Source organism: Excalfactoria chinensis, chromosome Z (genome assembly GCF_039878825.1).
Source record: "Excalfactoria chinensis isolate bCotChi1 chromosome Z, bCotChi1.hap2, whole genome shotgun sequence".
NCBI classification, from domain to species: Eukaryota; Metazoa; Chordata; class Aves; order Galliformes; family Phasianidae; genus Excalfactoria; species Excalfactoria chinensis.
In genome coordinates, this window is record NC_092857.1 from 51,024,959 (window position 1) to 51,045,853 (window position 20,895).

At 37.9% G+C, this 20,895-nt stretch overlaps 1 protein-coding gene across 3 annotated transcripts in view; it reads right to left on the minus strand.

Annotated features, from left to right (window-relative positions):
* The window catches only part of MCC (MCC regulator of WNT signaling pathway), a 187,087-nt gene that overhangs the window by 42,136 nt on the left and 124,056 nt on the right, over positions 1-20,895 (minus strand). For all 3 annotated transcript variants that reach the window (XM_072360528.1, XM_072360527.1, XM_072360529.1), the window contains 4 exons: positions 15,398-15,540; positions 9,112-9,248; positions 7,516-7,679; positions 3,093-3,299 (listed from right to left, as the gene is read on the minus strand). In XM_072360528.1, the coding sequence (XP_072216629.1) occupies positions 3,093-3,299; positions 7,516-7,679; positions 9,112-9,248; positions 15,398-15,540 (651 nt within the window). The remainder of the gene's footprint in view (positions 1-3,092; positions 3,300-7,515; positions 7,680-9,111; positions 9,249-15,397; positions 15,541-20,895) is intronic.

Consider the following 20,895-nt stretch of genomic DNA (forward strand, 5'->3'; position numbering starts at 1 on the left):
GCTACTGCTCTAGAAAGCAGCACAATCTGTTAGCTGAGCACATTAAATACCTAATTAAATTAAATCTCCAACAAGCCTGAGAAAAATGTATTGAAAGCACTCTGCCTGATTACAGACATTGGTCTAAAGTAACAGACCTATTGATCTGGCCAACTTCAGCTTACTCGCTTAAATTTAATTTGAGAACAATAACTAAATTTTTGTTGGATCTCCTTCTCCGCTCTCCGGGGAAATAATCTGGAGTGAATCTGAGTTCAGCTGGCATACAGAAAACATTTAACAGGTCAAAGTATTTGCTGTTGCAACTATGGACACAAAGTTACACGGCGGTGCTATAAAGTCATATGCCATTAACACACTTCCCCAGTGGCAGCAATAAACCATTTGTTCTTCAAGTTCAGGGTATATTAAACAACATATTTCATTGAAGTCCTCTAAAGGTGCAAATTAAATGAAAACAACTGAAAAACCCTGCCAGCTGTGCCTGAACATGTCTTGCCACATTTCATGCCAACCCAGCATTCATTCTTTATCTACCAGAAAGTTAGGGTACGATATCTATTGCACTTATACAAGAACTTCCTTAGTTAAAAAGGTGAGCACTTGAACTAAACTGGCTTGTTATACAGCAGACAGCTCAGAATCCTACAGAGCATCTCAAGCTACCATGTCCACACACAACAGACTGTAACGCCGTTCCAGGCAACAGTGATGCACTGCTGCTATCAGCTGGCAGCTGTGCTAGCTGCTTACACCACACAGGCTGGAGGTCTCAAATCCTATATCCACTAGAGATGCTTCTGTAGCAGACACATTACTGGCAGATGCAACATCCACACTAAGAGTTCAAAAAGACAGATCAACAACTATTGGACCAACATTAATACCTTCTATTCCTAGGCCCTGTGGAAACAGTGCATAAATTTCATAATACAGCCCGTGCTTGTATATCTCCACAAATGCTTGGGAATTCCAACACAGGATAACCATTTCAAGCATCATCCACATTCAAAGAATTAGATACAATTTTCTCATCACTACCCCAGCCCTCTGCTTTTGTGGCAACCAGGCAAAACACCCCACTTTTACACAGATAATTAAACTACCACTAGAATTAAAGCTGCCGTATTAACTGGGCCAATTAAAAGCAGGCTGTTTTGCTTTTCTTTGGACACAATCCCAATATGCTCATTTTGATCAGTATCTACGCAGTTGTATCTTCCATCATACAAACATACCTTCAATATTTTAAGCTCCATTTTCAAAGTAGTCTCTATCCTTACTCATTACCCTCTTCAGAACCACAACTCTCTTGTGATAGACACCTCATAGACTAATTTCTACTTAATTAGCCTAATGCAGCTATAAATAGTTTATATTAATCTTTTTCTTGCTCTAGTTTTGTCTGTGAGCTCCCATTCTTACTTGCTTTCTCCAGCACTCATAATGAAATATGAAAAACAGATTTTGCTTTGCCAGGTTAAACAAGACAGTGTCTTTTAGTCACTTCTCCAAGTAATCCCTCATTTTTAAGATGCTCTTCTACATCATTTTTGACAATTTAAGCTAAATCTATACATGCACAGAAGACAAGAATTACATAAAATATTCCAGGTCACATCTCACCACTTTTAACATAAAGTATAATAACCTTTCCAATCTCTACTGGAAAAAATTGACCTGGTACATCATAAGACAGCATTTGGTGCTGTGCACAAACATCTCACATGATAATCCCACTGAGCACTAACAACAATTCTTTTTTTTTTTTTTTAATCTGGCTTTTAAGCACGTGAATTTACACCGCACACTTCTCAAAATTCAATCCATTTTCTACTAATTTTATCCTCAGAAACATCTATTTTTTTCCTTGTATGATATCCCAATACCGGTCTACATCATCTGTAGTCTCAGTACCTGCATTTCTGTAAGCAAGTTTCACAAGCACACACTTCCCTTCCAACTCTCCATAAAAATCCTACAGTAATTAACCAAATGCGTAAATGCCACTTTTATAATTAAAGAGGAGAGTACTATCTCTATTTGAAAAGAAATGAGGCCAGAAAAATCAGGACTGAAAACAATTTACACTTCCGGTATATAACAGAAATACATTTTACACAACAGAAGCTGGAAACGGTCTTGTTTAATGTAATAGCAGGTTGTTGTTCCTCCCTCATAATACGTGACATTTTTAGTGTAAAAGATATGAGAGAATTTTGTAAAGGTAATTTCAACCCTGGTATTTGAAAACTGGTACAGCTTCATGATGAAATGGTAATATAACAACAGTAACTACAGAACAGTGTTTTTGTAGAAACACAGTGCTAGCACAGAGAGTCGCTCTGCTGCCACTAGGTGAACAATAACACTTTCAGTAATTTTAACAATGTACGGGGGTCTAAACCGCTACTCAAGTTGAGCATAAACTTTAAACAGATGTATGTTAATAACAAACTTATTTTATATCTTCCAGATTAAGCTGACTTATTTTGAGAGTAACAGATACTGAGGCCATGTTGTCTTGACCTATTTCTTCGTAAGCAAATTTCCAGTTTCCTTACTTCAGACTTCACATAAAGCACAAAGTCATTATCTGACACTGCAGCACCATAAAATGTAGACATGGAAACAGAACATGACTGGGATTCTGCTTTGTTCAGCTTAGAGAATTATTACCCAGTGACAGGAATCCTGTTCTTTTTCTTTTGCCTAATCACAAATTGAATTTCCATCAAGAACACTGCAATATTTGTTATTAGCAGGAAAAACCATGCCTCACAGGAAAATTCAGTAAAAGAATATCTGCTTTCTCTATGGACAAGTTACATATGCTCCAGCAGAGATGAACATCAGAATTCCTGGTAACATATGCTTTCTGACGTTAGGTCAGCTTCTTAACATATATGCTTTTTCAGAAATGCTCAGTTTTGTCCTAGCTCCGTCATTTACACAACTCAGCTTTAAAAACAGAAAACCCTAAAGCCCATACAGAAAGATGTTCTCATGACAGAACTACTCAGGAGGACTCAGTTTTCCCCTGAAACAGAGTAATCTATGCAGTGTGTATGCAGACAGTTCTAAGGCTTTACCCTTCTGCGCAGTCTGTCCCTTTCTTCACGAACAGCATTCATAGTGGCCTTGGTCCTATTCAGCTCCTCCTCTTTGCTACAGAGCATGGCAGTGAGGCTCTCATTTTCTTCCCGCAAGCCAGCAAGTTCCTTTTCCCATCGAGATCTCTCTTCAGACAGATTTGGATAAAGGTCACGTCCTAGGACACCTTCAATCTCTTCTACTGTCTGAAAAAATACAGTCATCATAAAAAAGGAAGAAGTAAATTAATTGAACAAGATTAATGGTACACAGAAGTGCAAAACAAGCAACTATATAATTATGGGTACACACCCAAACCCACAACACCATTATTCCACTTCTTTTGCTTACCATTAAGGATAACCATTTTATTAAAATATTTCATACTGACCCAGAGTAAAAAAAAAGGGATGATTTAAATGCAAATTGGTTTTACTATTTTTGTAATACCCAGAAGTGACAGCAGTCCTTGTAAATTCATCTCAAAACATTTTACAACAGATTAATGACTACCTGCCGTAGGGAAGCAATGCAGTTGTATCCCTACCTGGGTAGCACTCAGGAAGCAGCAGCCTGTGCATGGGCTGTGGTGCACGGGCACAGGGCCTTTCTTAACACAAGACCAATCCCACAAAAAAGGCAAGAGAAAGAATAAATAAAGATTCTTGCTTCCCCATAACCCTGAGTACATTCTTCCCCACAGGGCACAGAGAAATAAATCATTAGATTTTACAGCCCTCCTACTATCTAAAAAGACCAGTTCTCTGTGGGACATCATTCATCCCAGTATTTCCCCCACACACCCCTCCTTGCTCAGAACTATGACCTATAGGCACCACTCAGCACAAAAGAGATAGAGCAGCTTCCACAGGCTGGAAATGAACTACATCCACAAACTGCTAGCAAAGGAACACTACTGTGAATGAACTGTCATCCCAACTGGTCATTTAAGTCTTAAAATACAGCATAACGCCAAGTGTCAGATTTCATCTCAGCAGCTCTTATACTGCTATGCAATTAACATATACTTTGCCTGTGTTAAATGTATTCACTACTTATTCAAGATGTTGGAGGAAAAAAACGTAAATCTTGTATATAAGTGTTTGAATCTCTTTTAAATCAGTCTACATTAATATGTTAACAATGGATATAGAATATAAATGACTGTATTACACAACTAACAAAAGAGAAGTTTCACTTAACTGGGCTTTCCAAGAGAATGTTTTAGCCAAAGACTGTACTTTCACATTTAATTTGTAAGATTAGTTACTCAAACACCAAGGTAAAAGTAGTCTAGTTGTTTTATACAGAAAGGATTTGATTTTTGTATCTAACAAAAATGACAAGAAGTTTACATTCTTAATCTGGGAGGGAATAAAAGGCTCAGTTAGAGTACAGCTGAAAAGGACAAGTCAAGTTGAAAACAAAACTATTTTTTTCTTGCAAGAAGTGCTCCTACGGTTGCCAGAAGAGGGACACTGTGGTATCAGTGACAATAATACTATTATTTGTTCATAATAAAAAAATGGTTATTTATGATTATCAACACATTAATTCTAACTACTTTCTGGGCATAGCAAGGCTCCTCAGCGGAATGAAGAAGGAAAAAAACTTTTTTAACAACACGTTGAAGATCAGACTACAAGTCCCTGTGGAAAAAGAAGGGCCAACATTTTTACTATCAGATTCAGCCCACCCTTTTAAATTCCATTTCAACTCTTCTCCATAAAACCACAATGCATTTAGAGTAATAAATATAAAACTCAACTCTGAATTATAACTCTTACATATTTGTTACTAAGTTTCAATTAACCTCTTAAAGAGCAGTGTGTTGCATTATCTCTATTGCACCCTAATCTGTAAGACCAAAGAAGTTACAGTCCTCCCTTATATTACTTTAGACTCACAAGTCTCAAGCAAACTTCATGCAGTGATAGCATTAGCACAGGTCTAACAGTGATACTGAAGGCTCCCTTCAATCCTTAGAGGGACTCTTCTGCTTGCTCCTGTGCTCCCTCATTTTGATGTGACCAATATCCTTTTGCTGACTAAGTTATTGCCAGAGTTCTCTGGTTTGATGACCAACAAGCTACATCTTCCACATAAGTAAACCATATGTGTTGCACATGGATATATCTGCTCAAATACCCAAATATCATGCTGCTTATTTTTCTCCAAAGCAGTTTAACAGCAGTTTTAACAGGCATGCTGCCGCAAAACAAATAAATTCAAGTGTACTTTAACAGATTGAATTAACAGACTGATTTCACAGACTGAATTAGATGCAATGCTCTGAGCATTGGGCAGGAAGTCATACGGTAACTCTAGTGTTGTCTCTGACATGATTATCAATACCCTTTGTCTTGCTTTTCTTACAACATGTGTTCTGTGTTACAGGTATGACAGCAGATAACATCAGCAAGTATCAGGTTTAAAAGATGCAAAAAGCAGCACTTTCTCACAGAGTATAACTTAAGGGTACAAGTTATTCCTGCTAGCATTTATGGAGGCCAAATATTCAGACAGGTTTTAAAAACATCAGGTACAAACACAGAAGAAAACTACACTAAAGACTATGAAACATGAAAACAACCTTTTGCTGAGGATGTTCCTAACCTCATCTTTGTGGAAACATCTCTGAAGTAAGAACTTTGAAACAGTTTTGCCATTGACAGGCAGGATGGGCTTTTGGTTCAATCCAATGTAGCTACCATGTCCTAAGTAGTTACCGTTAGGAAATACCTACAACTTTTTCAAACACGAGAGTTTGCTAATCAGTAGGTACTTGTTCCTGGATTTGACTGTTATTTACTTTTCCAAACATCTGAAGCATTAACCAGCCTATCCTAAGGAAATCTGCTTAAACAAAAGATAGATCTGTAACTGTTCAGGAAGTGGGAAAGGAGCAACAATCTGCAGCCATGGATGGAACTGCAGGAGAGGGGCCTCAACATATAGATACTGCTGAATTAAGCACATCAGTGACACATTTCCCAAGATCACAATCAGGGAATGACAGAGCGATTCCTGCCTTTTGAAAGGTTAATATCCTTTGCATGCTATCACTTGCCTAACACCAACAATTCCAGGCTCTACAGAACTGGCAGCGGGGAAAAGTGTTTCCCCCCATGGTCCAAAAATGGCTACTTGGTATGTAGAGACCAGGTGAAAAGAGAAAAATTCTACTTTGTAACAGGAAGAAGCCGCCAACAGTTACTCATAATGATAAAAGCATCACTGCATTTAACTAGAATCAACAGTAAATAATGGAATTTAAACAAAAAAGCCTGAGAATACAGCCTATAGCAGCTATTTTGATATCCAACTCCTGCAAAAGTTCTCACCTCTTCTTAATTTAGAGACTTCTGTATACTACACTGCAGACCAATCTCTGCCAGTTTTCCACGATCCACAATCTTTCTCTCTTCATGAGTACACACTTTTGAGAACACTTAGTCCTAAAACTCCAGAAAATGCTCGGTAACATTCAAAGTATTGATCCTAATCCTCTGAGACACTCAAATAAGCTGCTTTAAGACCATCCCCAATACATAGGAGTCAGACTGTCTCTCATGCATACCCATTCTCCAAACTTCTACTCAGTATTGATTTCTTTACAGGCAATTACATTCCTCAAGCATCATCAGGAGTAGAGAAGACCTTTCCCAGCTGCATGCCAAAGTCCTGCCTAAGCAGTTTAGAGTGGTCACAGACTTCCCTCAAAAGCAAAGTGTTAATACCTTTGTTGTTATATTACATTAATGCTTCTCCACCTTACACAATAAATGTGTTCACCTCTTTCTTCATACACGACGTTCTACTACTCCACTGCTTTCAAGTTCTTAATTACAATCCAATTATGTGTCAGATCAAGCATTCCTTTATATTGTTAACTTCAATGCATAATAAAACCAAGAATTACAAGTATGAACTGAGTAACTTGTTTCTCAGAATCAATGTATCATAGCATACTTTTGTTTATAAATATTAGATTTGTATTTTAATACAGCAAACACACAACCTACATATAATTTACAGCATCTTGTCTTCAAGTTTTAGAGTGTATTAACATTGTCCTGTCAGTTACCAGTCACTGACTAACCGTGTGAACTTGGGCAAATAACTACTAATTTGCTGGATAACCTTCAGAAAGTACATTAACTGCTGAGTGTCCTCGTTTCTCTGATCTCTGAAATAAGGATAAGGCAAATGCATTTCTCAGATCCGAAGTCTACCAGTATCTTCTTCTGTGCCTTGGAAAATCTGATGTACAACATGTGTACCTATCCACTGCATAAAATGAACTAGAATTGACTTCTGTGAGGTACTTTGACTTCTGATGTGAGGTTTCATTTCTACAGAATATTAACACTTGTCTCACGCAATACATACACCACACTTAAAGCCTAGTATTACTGTTACCTTAATGGCTAAATCACAATGTTCACTGGCAGTCGTAAGCTGTTCAATATGTCTGTCCACTTCTGCCACCGATAAACTGCAACTGCTCTTCTTCCTTCCGCAGACAACATTCTCCAGACCTGTCAGCACTCTCTGCAGTTCTGAATTCAAGTCACTACAGTTATCTACAACAAAACAAAACAAAAAAGCTACATTGCAACACTGAGAGATTCGGTAAAAGTACAAATTTTAGCCTATGGTATATCTGATGCAGAACAGCTAAGATTCCTTTTCTGAAAGGTATATCCTTACAATCTGTCATTTTTTCCTCAATAATTGACTGGCTTAAATAGAGTACATACATCAACTGCAATCATGAGCTTCCTGCAGTCTAACAGACAACATTCTACCTTGACAATATTCATTCTTAGTTCAAAAATATTCTTCAGAAAAATAAATTTAAGATTTACAATCTTAAAATTTGAAATTACAGCTAAAACTACATTTTTAATTTTAAATCTTACATGGTGCCATTTATTTTATTTTATTTTATTTTATTTTATTTTATTTTATTTTATTTTATTTTATTTTATTTTATTTTATTTTTTTCCATTCAGGTCTTACTATTCTGATTTGATTATCCTCACAGGTTTTTCTGATTCTTCTGCCTGGTACATTCAATGACATTATGATGTTCACATCTGCTGACAGCTAAGACACAGACCCTTCAGAAGACAGAGGGAAGACCTCACCTGTAAGCTGTCTCTCAAATGTGCTGGTTGGTACTGCTGACTTACCAGGTAAGAGTTTGCAGAAACTACTGATTGTACAGTACCCAAGTGATGTACCACATGGCAGCATAGCATCAACAGTTCTTATACCTTATTAAAAACAATGTGGGCATTTTTACTGCTGTGTATTATTTCTATATTACTGCTCCACAAACTGCAAGATATACTGAGAAGCATTCATATTTTAGCTCTTGCTGTTTTACTGCCAGTAACAGTAGAGCAGCATATCTAACTATATTACTCTATCATGACATGTTTTTATTCAGTCACTGAGGGTCACTCAGTTAAGGCAGGAAGCAATGCCTAGCACAGTTTACTAGGTTATGATGTTTTTTACCCCAATACATAGGGGTAAAATATTTATCAATATATATTTTTATGCCTACATACACAAGGAATTTGCTTTCAAAGGAATGCTGAAAGGAAAAACAAACAAACAAACAAACAGGAAGGAGAGAGTCTATGCACGGAAGGATAATGTGGAAAAAAAGGCAAGAATCCCAAGAGTTAGCATTGTTATTTTGTATCCTGCGACACTTCATTTTATTTCAGCACTTGCTTTGATTAACACAACCTCAATTTACTTCTTCACCACGTGTTCTGACTGGCATTTCAAAGGCTACAAAAAGGGATGTCTTTCTGCACTCTGTGTGAGTTAAGAAGGACATAAAATTATCAGAAAGCATCCAAATGAGGGCTATGAAGTTGGCTAAGAGTCTGTAGGGTAAGGCATGTGACAGCTGGCTGAGGTCCTTGGGTTTGTTCAGCCCAGAAGAGGCTGAGGTGATGTTCTGTGATTCTACATCTACTAAGAAGCATCACTCACCCATGTCTGCAGTGACCATGGTGGACTGATTCTCCGGTACTGAAACAGAATTCTGGTCCATGCTGCGTGAATCTTCATTAACCTCATGCTGGCTTTGGCTGAGCTCTGACCGCAGCTCTGAATACTCATCTTCTTCCCTGGGCAAGAGAGCAAAGGCAGAAATCAAAAACTCTGAGGAAATATGCAACTCCGTGACACTTCTTTCAGACATATAAGCTGAGCCACCAGAAACAATCCACACAACTCTAACGGCATTTTGTCCAGCCACCAGAGAAAGTTATATCTACTACCACAAAGCAACTTTAATTGGGCTGTACCCATAGCATAAATTCAGAGCAGCCTGTGCCTGGTCTCCATTTCTTTAAACCCCAGTTCTCATTACTCCAGACTACCATACAGTGACACAAGGACTGGAACTGAGTGCAAGCAAGGACACGTGCAAGAATGAGTCATGCTGTACTACAATGACTCCCCAACAGACCACCTGTGATGAGTACAAGTTGTTTTGATCACATAGTTGATTAGGAATAACAGAATTTGGTCTTCTCCTCTGTTGAAGGATGCCATCAGCCCGTGTGAAAAGCAAGGCATACAGATACACATCTGTGTATGTGTATCAAATTCTCCTGGGGAGAGTAAGGTTTTTAGTTTCTCTTTTCAAAAGGAAGAGAAGGAGCACAGAACTGCTCAAGTTAATGGAAAATAAAAACCCTCTAATTGTCTAGGTTTTAAGTTATCTGTCAAGCTAGTTCTACCAAAATTATTTAGGACACAGAAGACTTTAGCTAAATCCATCGACCTTAAAAAAAAATACGGCTTTCGCCTTCTGTCTCTATATGAAGAGTTCAAAGCACTGGGAAAGAAGATAAGTAAATGAATAATAGCTTTGCCTGAGAACATTTGTGAACATTTTCTCTTCTGATCCACTCACCGACCGGACTAAAAAATATTTCCACAGCAGCTCTTTTGACATTAACATACATATATAAAATATGTGAAAAACACCAGGCTAGCCAGGTGCAGAGCCCCTCCGACAGGAAAACAGACATTTTTTTAAATCTTTAAATCAAATGCAGAGACGCTGCAGTTTCAGCAGGATTGTGGTTAAGAAAAACACCATGAGAACAAAACTGTCCAGATTTGGAAGAAGTAAGAAATAGCACAGAGCTATCTGGGGATCTGCATATGGGAGGGGCATCTGTACTGTAAGTCTGCTGTAAGATACTTGGTGATGAGTGTTTCATGCAGAAATACTGCAGGATTTAGCCTGGAGGGTTGTCTGGATTTGCCAGAGAGAAACAGCAGAGATGAAGTCCTGTGAACAGATAGAACACTAACAGAAAAAAAGACTGCTCTCAAAGCAGCAGAGGTTACAATTTACGAATCAAGTCTACTCAACCTAAGCAGGGTTTCCTAAAGTACCGAAATGTAATTTTTACAGAATTGATAATGCTCATCTACTCCTTATATTTGCTTCAGTGCAAAGAAATCTAGACATCAGGAGCATTCCAAGATATGCAAGTCAGCTGGTTAAAACTGAGATTTAGATCAAATAAAGGTTTTTAAGGTACGACACAATACATTTAAGAAAGCAAGAGAATCATGAAGACTGACGCAGAAGTAATGCCTCTAATTTTATTATGTTGGCCCATGACATCAGAGGCAGGTGACAGCGTGTCAGAAAAGGTTGAGCCTTCCTACCAATATTCCATTTCTCCACTGAATTCCTCCACACAGAAAAAATGGCACCCACTGACATTCTGCTGAATATCTATGGAGACCAAACAGTGGATATGAGCACAGTCAGGCAGTGGGCAGTGCCTTTCAGCAGTGGCAGAAGTGATATGAAAGACAAGTCACAATCCAGACAGCTATGCACAGCTGGCACTCCAGAAAATGAAGAGTGTCTGCACAGCTCATCCGTGTGAATCAGAGAATTACGAACAGAGGGCTGTGTACAGAGTTGAATATCAGCTTCAATGCATTTCAGTGATGGTGGCAACTTTGGAATATTACAAAGTTTGCACCAAGTGGGTCCCATGAATGCTCACACAAGAACAGAAAGAACACTGTACGCAAGGTTATCAGCATTTATTTGAACCAATACGAGGCTGAAGGTGACAGTTCCCCAGTAGGCAGTAACAGAAGTTATCATTTGATATTTCCCTTTCTCAAAAATGGGAGAGCAGTTCCTCAAAGCACTAGAAGGACAAGGCTTTTCACACCTTATGGCTACTCACTGAACTTCTGCAACACCACTCATAAGACAGGGGAATCACAGCCAACTTATTGCTTCTTTTCCCACTGCCATCATCTAGGTCCCGGCTGGAGAAAGCAGGTATTTGTTCTTTGTGGTTAGAAGATGGTCCACTGCCAGAATGTAATGGTTAGCTGCAGGCACTTAAGTCTATATCAAGCTTTTCTAAGCACAGATCAACCTGAGATCAGTTGTGGAACAAAACAGTGTCTCTTACACAGTGTGCATGCATTTCCTACTTTCCTCAAGTTAGATGAAATCTAGGATTGCAATTAAAGGACAGATGCTGAGAAAACCTTTATCAAATATTAAATACAGAAAAAAAGAAGAAAAAAAAAAAGTCAATTTTCAGCATCATTTTGTACCACTGCAGAATTCTTCCACAGTGCTGGTAAGGTGCATTCCTGTCACACCTGTGAACACTGGAAAATTCCACACTTCAGATGTCAACAGTTTTTAAACAGTCATCTTACTGAATAAATATTTGTAATACTTTCTAGGACTTTCAAGCAGAAAATTCTGCAGGTATTTCAACCCAAAGATTGGCTACTCTGTATACTCACAGTCTGACTAAACTAGTTCACTTGTAAACAAAGAGCAACAAACTACAGATAATATGGGAGTCACCTCAGTGCAGGTGGGTCTGAGGTACTGTTTGCTGAACCCAAAACTATCACACCCACATTGCTATTTGAATTGAATTCAAGCAGCTTCCACCCAGCATGGAGTAACACTGCTACATGCAGCCAGCTGACACCCTATTTCAATCTGGCATCACTCAGTGAAGGATAAAGACTCTGTAAGATCATGCACAAATGCCATACATTCTTCCATTCAACAGCCTTACCCTCAGTTTCACCAAAGCCTGTAGCTCAATATTAAAAGTAACATACTAGCCACCTCTTCCCATTCTCTTCCTACCAGACAGCAACAGCAAGGCACTGACACCCAGCTGTATCGATCCAAGAGAAAAATAGAGCCAATGTTTAGGTCTCCTGATAGCTCAACAGAAAAAAAAGAACCCTCATGACACTGGAAGTCTTCTTTAGAGTTGCTCCAAGTCATCAATTTGAAACCCATCTGCCACAGCAGGTAGTGGGCAAATTCTGTAGTGTCAGACACGAAGAACCAGGAAAGCAAGATGCTCTTCTAATTGTGCAGTATCAGTACAAGCAAGTCTCTTTCAGCTTTAATATGAAATCAATTACAGCTGTGCATCAGCTTTTTGGGTGTTTTTTTTTTGTTTGTTTGTTTTTGGCAAGGCTGGGCTTCCAAACCAGCCGAGCTGTCCAGAGCAGCAGAAGGTCGATGAGAAAACTTCAAATGAATGTTGGCTTGCTCCTACAACCATGGTGACCTCACTTTTGTTAGGAATGCAGGAAAAATGTAGTGCAAGAGCTGCAGCTGACTTAATGTGATCACACACATGGAACGTGTTAAACCACAAAATGGCAAGCAAACCTAGAACAATCCCCAAAATTTCTCCAAGAAAAAAGGTCACACAAAAAACCCCACGCAAGGTAACTGCTACTAAGATCAGCATATCAAATACATGTGGGAAGAGGCACAGGCATCAACATGCGAATTAAGCCTTCTTCTAGACCTGGCCTTATTAAGCCATGTCATCAAGGGCTATTATGCTCTAAGTTGTTCAAAACCCCCAGTTATCACAAGGAGAAAAAAAAATAGGAGGGATGGAGTGGGGATAGGAAGGAAGAGAGGGAGAGGTAGAGAATATCTAGGAACAGAGACTATCAACCAGCTTACACTGTCTTCCAGGACTACTCAGGCTGCTGCAATACTTTATTTGAACTTTAACAATATTTTCTCCTTATGTTCTACACTCTTTCTGAGGACACTACTCACATTCAAATCAACAGTTTTAAACAGATTTAAAGATAACAAGTATCAGGAGGACAGATGAACACCCTCCACGAAACTCCAGTTTCTTCTAATTGTTTCCAGGATATTTCTGTTCACTGAAAAGGATCAGTAAGAATGTCATAAAAAAGCAGTACACCCAAGTTTATATTAACAGCCTAAGAAAAACACATGAAAATATCAAACAATCTGTGTTAGCACTAGGGAATCATTTATCTGTTCTGCAGCTGTAGTAACATCAAGAAACTGCTTCTAGAAAGCCAAAATGCTGTAGTATCGCAGGCAAGGCTGCAAAGCTTCCTCTTGGTATTGCATGCGGGTGTCCTACGGTCATATGAAGAACTTAAATACTCCTGTAATCTGATTTAGCAAGAAACTGCCAAGGCCTGGGAATAGCCATGTTGCTCCAGCTGTGGAGCTCATACTCCTGACGGCCAAGGGTGGAGTGTGGTGAGTCACATCTGTCCCAGAGGTGACAGCAATTACACAACCCCTGCTCTGTGGGATGGAACATCACTTCTGAAGGGTGATGCAAAGAAAATCCCACGCTGAATTTACAGAAAGTGGCAGCAAGAAGCATTAGTTTTATTTCTTTCAGTCATTGTTACAAACTAAGAAATCTCTCCAATTCTGCTACTGCATGATATTTGTAGCACAAATATTCCTCTTTTATTTCCTAAACACTAAGTAACTGGATAGCCAAAGAAAACAGGGTATTCCAATCAATAATAATAATAATAATAATAGTAATAGTAATAATAATAAACCAACACTGATTTAATAGATATTTTTGTTCTTCCCAGTAAAACAGGAGTGAATCAAAACAGGTGGACCCCTTAGCTGCCTAAGCAAAAAGGAACTCTCATATGGTAAAACCAAAGAGGCGCAGCACAGCGGTGGTTCAGCATTTGTTGCCATGCTATTACTCTAATACCTTCAGAAGTATGCACTCCAAAAGTGTAACAACTGTACTTTTCTTGTGAAGCAACCTGCATTTCGTATCCAAATCAGCTCTCATGCCTTTCTAGTGCATACCATAACTGCCTTTTTTATAGATACACAAAGTCTACCCAGTGTTAATATACAATGGTAGTAAGCACAAATTAATAAGGGAATCAATGAGATTTTTTTCAGAGATGATGTACCACCAGTATAGAAAATCTTTCCATGAAAATATCCTACCACAATCACCAGTTATAACCATCATGAAGTTTACAGTATTTCTTTTCTTGTATAATATTAAGACCATATAATTCCACTACAGCTTTTATAAAGGTATATATGCACGATCACAGAATCACAGAATCTGATGTTATTTATCTCTTACAGTACAACACATCTTGTTTTCTTTTTTTGCATATACTGATGTTTTTATGAAAGGTTAAGTAAGCAGTTGTAATGACTAATGCTAACAGAAATGTTTACAACAATAACAAAAAAAAAGAAGCAAATATAAAACCCATTCAGGCAATAAGCAGGACTGACAGAAAATTTGCTATACACACCCAGTAACCTACCTACATAGGCATCTACTGTAGCTGGATACTCTGTAGAAAATCCATATATTCCTGCATGCCAACAAGCTGAACTTTTAACAAGCTCTTTTCTTTTACTAGTCCAAGTGAGGAAAAATAAGAGCCCATCTGCAGCAAAGTTTATTTTACAACAGTTATACAATTGGTTTTGGCACAACTACTTGAACACATAGATGCAAACCATACTGAAAACCAGTTGATCTGTATTTCCCATTAGAAGTGATTCATTCATCTTAGGTATCCACAGAATGCCACAGAAGAAAGTGAAAAGCTGAGCTGAAGACTGATTGGCTACATCTTCCCTTCTGAACTATGGCTATCACTTATTTAATCTCTTTGCACATACACTAAGCTAAAAAATAAAAAACTTAGCACAGTGCAGTGCTCTGCAGTACTCACTAAGCTGAGCAGAACATGACTTTGCCATTGAGAATGCAGCACTTCTGTGCCTTCAGATAATACTCTACAGACCTTAACTATGGGTGGCAATTAAGTACCAGTTCTAACAAGCATAGCTACCTAGATTTGAGGCCAACCTTTATTCATAGTGTAATTCACACCATACTTTGCATCAATTTTTGTGCGGTAAAAAATTTTCAAGGGTTTTCCATACCTTATTGTTGTTCCCTGTAGTCGATCAATCTTCTTATTTAATTCTGCAATGATACTGTGCAGCTCTGTGATTCGCTCCTCGTAGCGTAGCGTTGTTCGCTCCTGCACATCTTCATGCTCTCTCATTAGGTGGGATTGCTCACACTGAATCAGAGAAGCAAAGAATAGAAAGGGTCTTAAGAACACCTCCATAGAGAACAGATACAAAGAGAAGCTGACCCTTTTACAAGGTTGTCTTACCCATCAGACCAAAACTACAAGAAAAAAAGCACAGAAGCAGAATACTGACAAGTACAAAGAGGTACGTAACTAGCAAGTCCTTAGAAACTTTGAAAGACTATTTTAAGACTATATGACTGAAAGAATGTGTGAGATCTGTGATACATATAAAATCTTTAGGGACTTCTCAGAACTGACTGAATTCAAACAGGCCATAAGGCACAAACCACACTATTATAAAGGAGAGTAACCAGACTTGAAGTTTTTAACTTCTTGTCTAGTATTTGTTTTTATTAGTCTTTAAGGTAATACTGCATTTTCCTTTTCAAATACTCTATAATAAAATGTGTATTATTTCAACAATTAAGTGGCTATACTTCTGTTATTTTATAAGTATCATGAAATCCTACTTTTTCTTTCTGACCAAGCACTATTTCCAGCCTCTCTGGCTCAGTCTTCCCACCAGCAGGTACTCTACTGCAATTATAGCCTCTCAACAGCGCATGTTGATTGAAGTTTTGCTTTGTAGTGGCTGGAAAGTGCAAGACTTCTAAACTTTTGCTTTGGACCCCCCATGTGAAACAGACAAGCTCCCTTGAAACCACAGAAAGTTATACGCTATACTAAGGAACAAAAGAAACCTCACAAACTGATACTATTAAAAACCCCCAAAAAACAAAACACTTTTAATTGAAAAAGTGAAATATAAGATCCCAACAGCAATTCTAAAGGCTACAGTTCATGGTAACGTATGAGGACCCCAAATCCAATTTTTTCAAATCAAGTACACAGTCTATACGGAGACAATCACTTTAACTCTTCTTTCATAAATACAAAACTTATACCTACACTAACAGGCATACCAGAATTTTCATAGTTTGTTCTAACATTTTTGGGGCCATTCACATCAGAGTTTGAGAATATTTACATAAAACACTACTTCAAAATTACATTTTATGCCGAGTTTCAATAACATTTTTATTTTACAGCTGTTAGTAGATCTTATTTCAATGCTTTTTGACTTTCAGGAACAGGTACATCGCAAGGCAGTAGCTCAAAAGTTTACAGAACCTTTCCACAGAGTACAACTATGGTAGTTTCTTACACAAACTCGAGTCAAAAGCAATTTCAGCTGTACCAAAACAAAGGGAGTGCACCACACAATTGAAGAGTAGAGCAATTGGTCAAATTTTAGAAGACAGGAAACGTTCACCTGGCTTTTAAAACATTACGTTCAACAACCAAGATGGCTAACTATGTATATAATAATGGCTCTTTATTGCAGGATCACTTAGGGACTTGTTTCTATTATATCTGAACATTACTGTAACTAGCTGAAGTACTAATGCTGCTTTAAAAGTGTGAAAGTAACAGCAAAAAAAAAAAAAAAAAGTTAAACATAAATATTCAAGTACATTAAGGAGTTTTTTTCCATTATAAATCTTAATATCCTCTGGTACATGCTGATATCCAAAGAATTAACAGTTAAGTGTTTTCCAAAACAGTGGACTTTGTGCACTGTTTTTTTTCAGTTTTAAACCAAAGGATGCTTCGGATGGAGCATACAATAATTATTTTCAGACAGTAAATAAAATGCTTATCTCAACAATTTTTATCTTTCAAAGCTCTGCACTGAAAAGCAGAATTTGTTTATCCTGACTGAAGATATACAGACTCTTGCTAATGGACCTCAGCCACATTACCAGACTTGCCTTCTGTTTTTTTCTAGCCATCTCACAGCCACCATTTTTCAGGATAATCATAATTTAGCGATAGACACACACTGCGAACAACTTGCAGTCTAGCAATATGATGGCAGCTTGAAGTTTGATTTTTTTCAAAAGGGCTCTTGGATTATCTGGGGAAAAGCGATTTAATGGTGCAGAAAGAAACCTCTGGGAGAGACGGGACCTGATGCGAAGAAGGAACACTAAGACTCAGAGGACGATTCAGTGTCTAGAAATTCCAGTCAGTCATGACAAGTCTCAACTGAAAAATATGAAAGTATTTACACAATAGGAATACAATTTAATATGAATCCCAAAATGCAGCAATATAAAATTCTGGTTATACACACTGCTCTTTATTATTGCACATTTACCTCAAAACTTGGAAAATAAACAAATGCATCTCTTGGTACCCACTGCTAAACAGTACTTTTCTTTCCTTTGATATTCAGCCTGTTCATCACTGTCTTTATTTTCTGTGTCCTTTGAGTCTCAGAACAATGACCTGCCCCCATTTCCTATCCCTTTAAACTATGATTTATATGCATGTCAGTCACAAGCTTTTGAAGATAAACGCCTTACGCTCTTCCCCATCCCTCTTTTCCAGCCTTGTACTTAAGTTCTCATCAAAACATTATGGGCTCTAATTCTCTGAAAAAGCAAACACGGGGATAATCCACTGAGAGACTGCAAAAGACCAGCGATTACAGAAGGCAGGAGAAAAGTTTCTTGTAGTTTTCTATGTAAGTGACCCTTGGCTGGGTTTTAGTACAGACTTGAAAGGTTATTTCAATTACAGAATAAATGAACAATGCCCGGAAACACCCTTTTCTGACCTCCTGATGCTAGCAACCATCAGAGAATTAAAAAAAAAAAAAAACAACAACAAAAAAACAACAAAAAAAAGCATGAAGAAGGATGTTAAGGGAAAATATTTTAATCCAAATACATTGTTGCAACATGTGATGCTACTGACTGTTAATGTACGCAAATTCCCAACCCAAGTGATAAGAAGAGTGCAGTGCAGGCCCTGTGTTCAATTTAAAGTGTTCAGAAAAAAAAAAAAAAAGGGAAAAAAAGAGAAAAAAAAAAGAACCACCAGCAGCAGTGGTAGGCTAACAGATTTCTCAGCTCCTTGAGGCCTGCAGAGCACTGCTAGCACTGTCTGTGGCATTATTCAGGGAAAACACAATTCATAACCATTATAAGCCACAACATCAGATCTGTTGAAAAGTAATTGAGCATTGCAATTTAAGAGGGATGGCAGATTCTGAAGTGGCAACCAGCTCCTCTAATTTTAACTATGCCCATACCCACTGTGCTAAAGCTGCAATCATGAAAACATATATAGTGAGGAGTAATTAACGCAGCATATTCAGTGTTCACTTGATGTAGAAAAAGAATATAAGTGAACAGGGCTAAAGGACATCACAAAACAGAACTAAATTTCACTGCTGATCTGTTGACCTGAGCATCTCTGCTTCAAATAACTTTCTTAAATGAGAAACTGAAGTCTTCTCATGAAGCACAAGTGTTCTTATATGCCAAGTATTGTTGGTTATACTCTTATTCTGAAAACTGAAAGGATGGCAAGAATTTATAAATGCAGTAATGGAACACATTGCTCCAGTGACAAGGGATCTAGAATGTTGCAGCACAGTATTTGTTACTCCATGCCCACAGCTCTTAGGAAATTCCAAAACTACTTTAACTAAGTATGAGGAGTGAAGAGAACAGAACTATCTTGTGAAATGTGATGAAAAGATGTAGAATGTGAACTGTCTACTCTTGATGTATTTACTGAAACTTTCAGCGTGTTACTAATTCCATGGTTCTACAGTACAACTGCATAACTCCTGTAGGTTAACCACAGTAGGTAGATAAACACCACACAACTTTCTTTCCTTTTACTTCCAGGAGTGGAGAAAAGCACAGGCAAGAAAACTTGTGGATCACAATAAAAACTGCTTAGTAAGTGAAACAGAAGTGAAAGAAAAGACAATAAAACCAAAGAGCAGCATGAAGGTAGTTAACCCACTATCTCCCACGGGCAGACTGCTGCTCACCCAAGCTTCCAAGCAGAAGGCAGGTCACCTCCCTCTGATTCCTCTCCCTCTACACTGCTGTATTATTCAGCATGAAATGTCTCCCTGACCAGGTTGGTGTCCTGTCTTGGCCTCCTGCACATCCCCCATCTATTCACTGATTGGGCAGAGACAGAAGAGTCCTTGGCAAGTACAGCTCAGTATCAGCTCAAACACTGCTGCGCAATCAGCACTTTGCTGGATGCAGACCTAAACACAGCATCATATGGACTATTGTGAAGATCAACTCAATTCAAGCCAGACCTCAGAGAAATTCAGTGTCATGAAATATTAGAAATGAAAAAATGTAAATGGCTTAGAAAGATGACTAAATAAATCCATGAAGGGCAGGACCACAGCAGACTATTTAATTTGATGAAGTCTCTTGCTCAGAAAGTCCATTCACTCTTGATAGTACAAAGATGAGTGCATAGGAAGAACAACAACATGTTATTTGCGCTTTCCCTTCAGACATTTATTATTTATTATTATTAGAGCCAGGATAACTAGCCATACAGGGCTAGTAAAAAGCACTAGTTTAATTCTCACAACCAAAGAAAGATTCTGGAAGACTATGTCAGATACAACTGACCACTACTTTACAGTTATTTTCATTCACAAGGTCAGTTCAGAGCCAAATTTTACACTCATGCAAACAAAGAGACAAGAAAGTCCGATGTCTTACAGAAATAATGTAGGCAAATGTTTTAACAGGGACTCTACAGAGGAGAGTTCTGGAAATGAACTCTACCATAATACAACAATCAGCAATCAGTTACATCCTTCTATAAAAATCTTACAAAGCAGAGCTATCCAAATATCTTTCTTAACCATTTGTCACTTTTATTATGTGAACTGTGGCTCCCCAAATCACCTTCCTTCAGCAAATCCCTTGTTCCAAAGTATTCTGTATGCCTCATGAAATGATCAGAAAGGTGTTAGCAAAAATGTAGTTCAAGGAATGCTTTTTTTTCCAGAGAGCATACAGTGCGCCAGCAGAAAAAAAAAAGCATGTGCTGCTTTTATAAGTGTAGTCCAGAAATGAGATTTAATGTTGACCCACTAGCATATGAAAATGGTTATGCAGAACCTCAAACACTTCTTATTTAATGTATGCCTTCTGAAACTCTAATTCATATTAGTGAGGAAGAAATGCATTAGCCAGATGCTGTCGGAGAAAAATGACATATAAAATGTGATATGCATTTGGATGAATCTCTGTAGGGAGGAAAAGTTTAAAAAAAAAAGTTATGTGGAACATCTGCTTGAAAAAGAAAGCAACGCAGTTAGAGAAAGAAGAGGGAAGGTGAAGTCATCAGAATCTGTTTCAGCATTTAAATGTAGTGAACTAATTGAATATACAAGCTGTGCTTCTTTAATGACCTTAAAAAAGAGTTTAAATGTTTAAAATGACTATTCAAAAAATGACCTTTTTAGACTTTCCTTCACAACCCACGAAGTTTCTACTC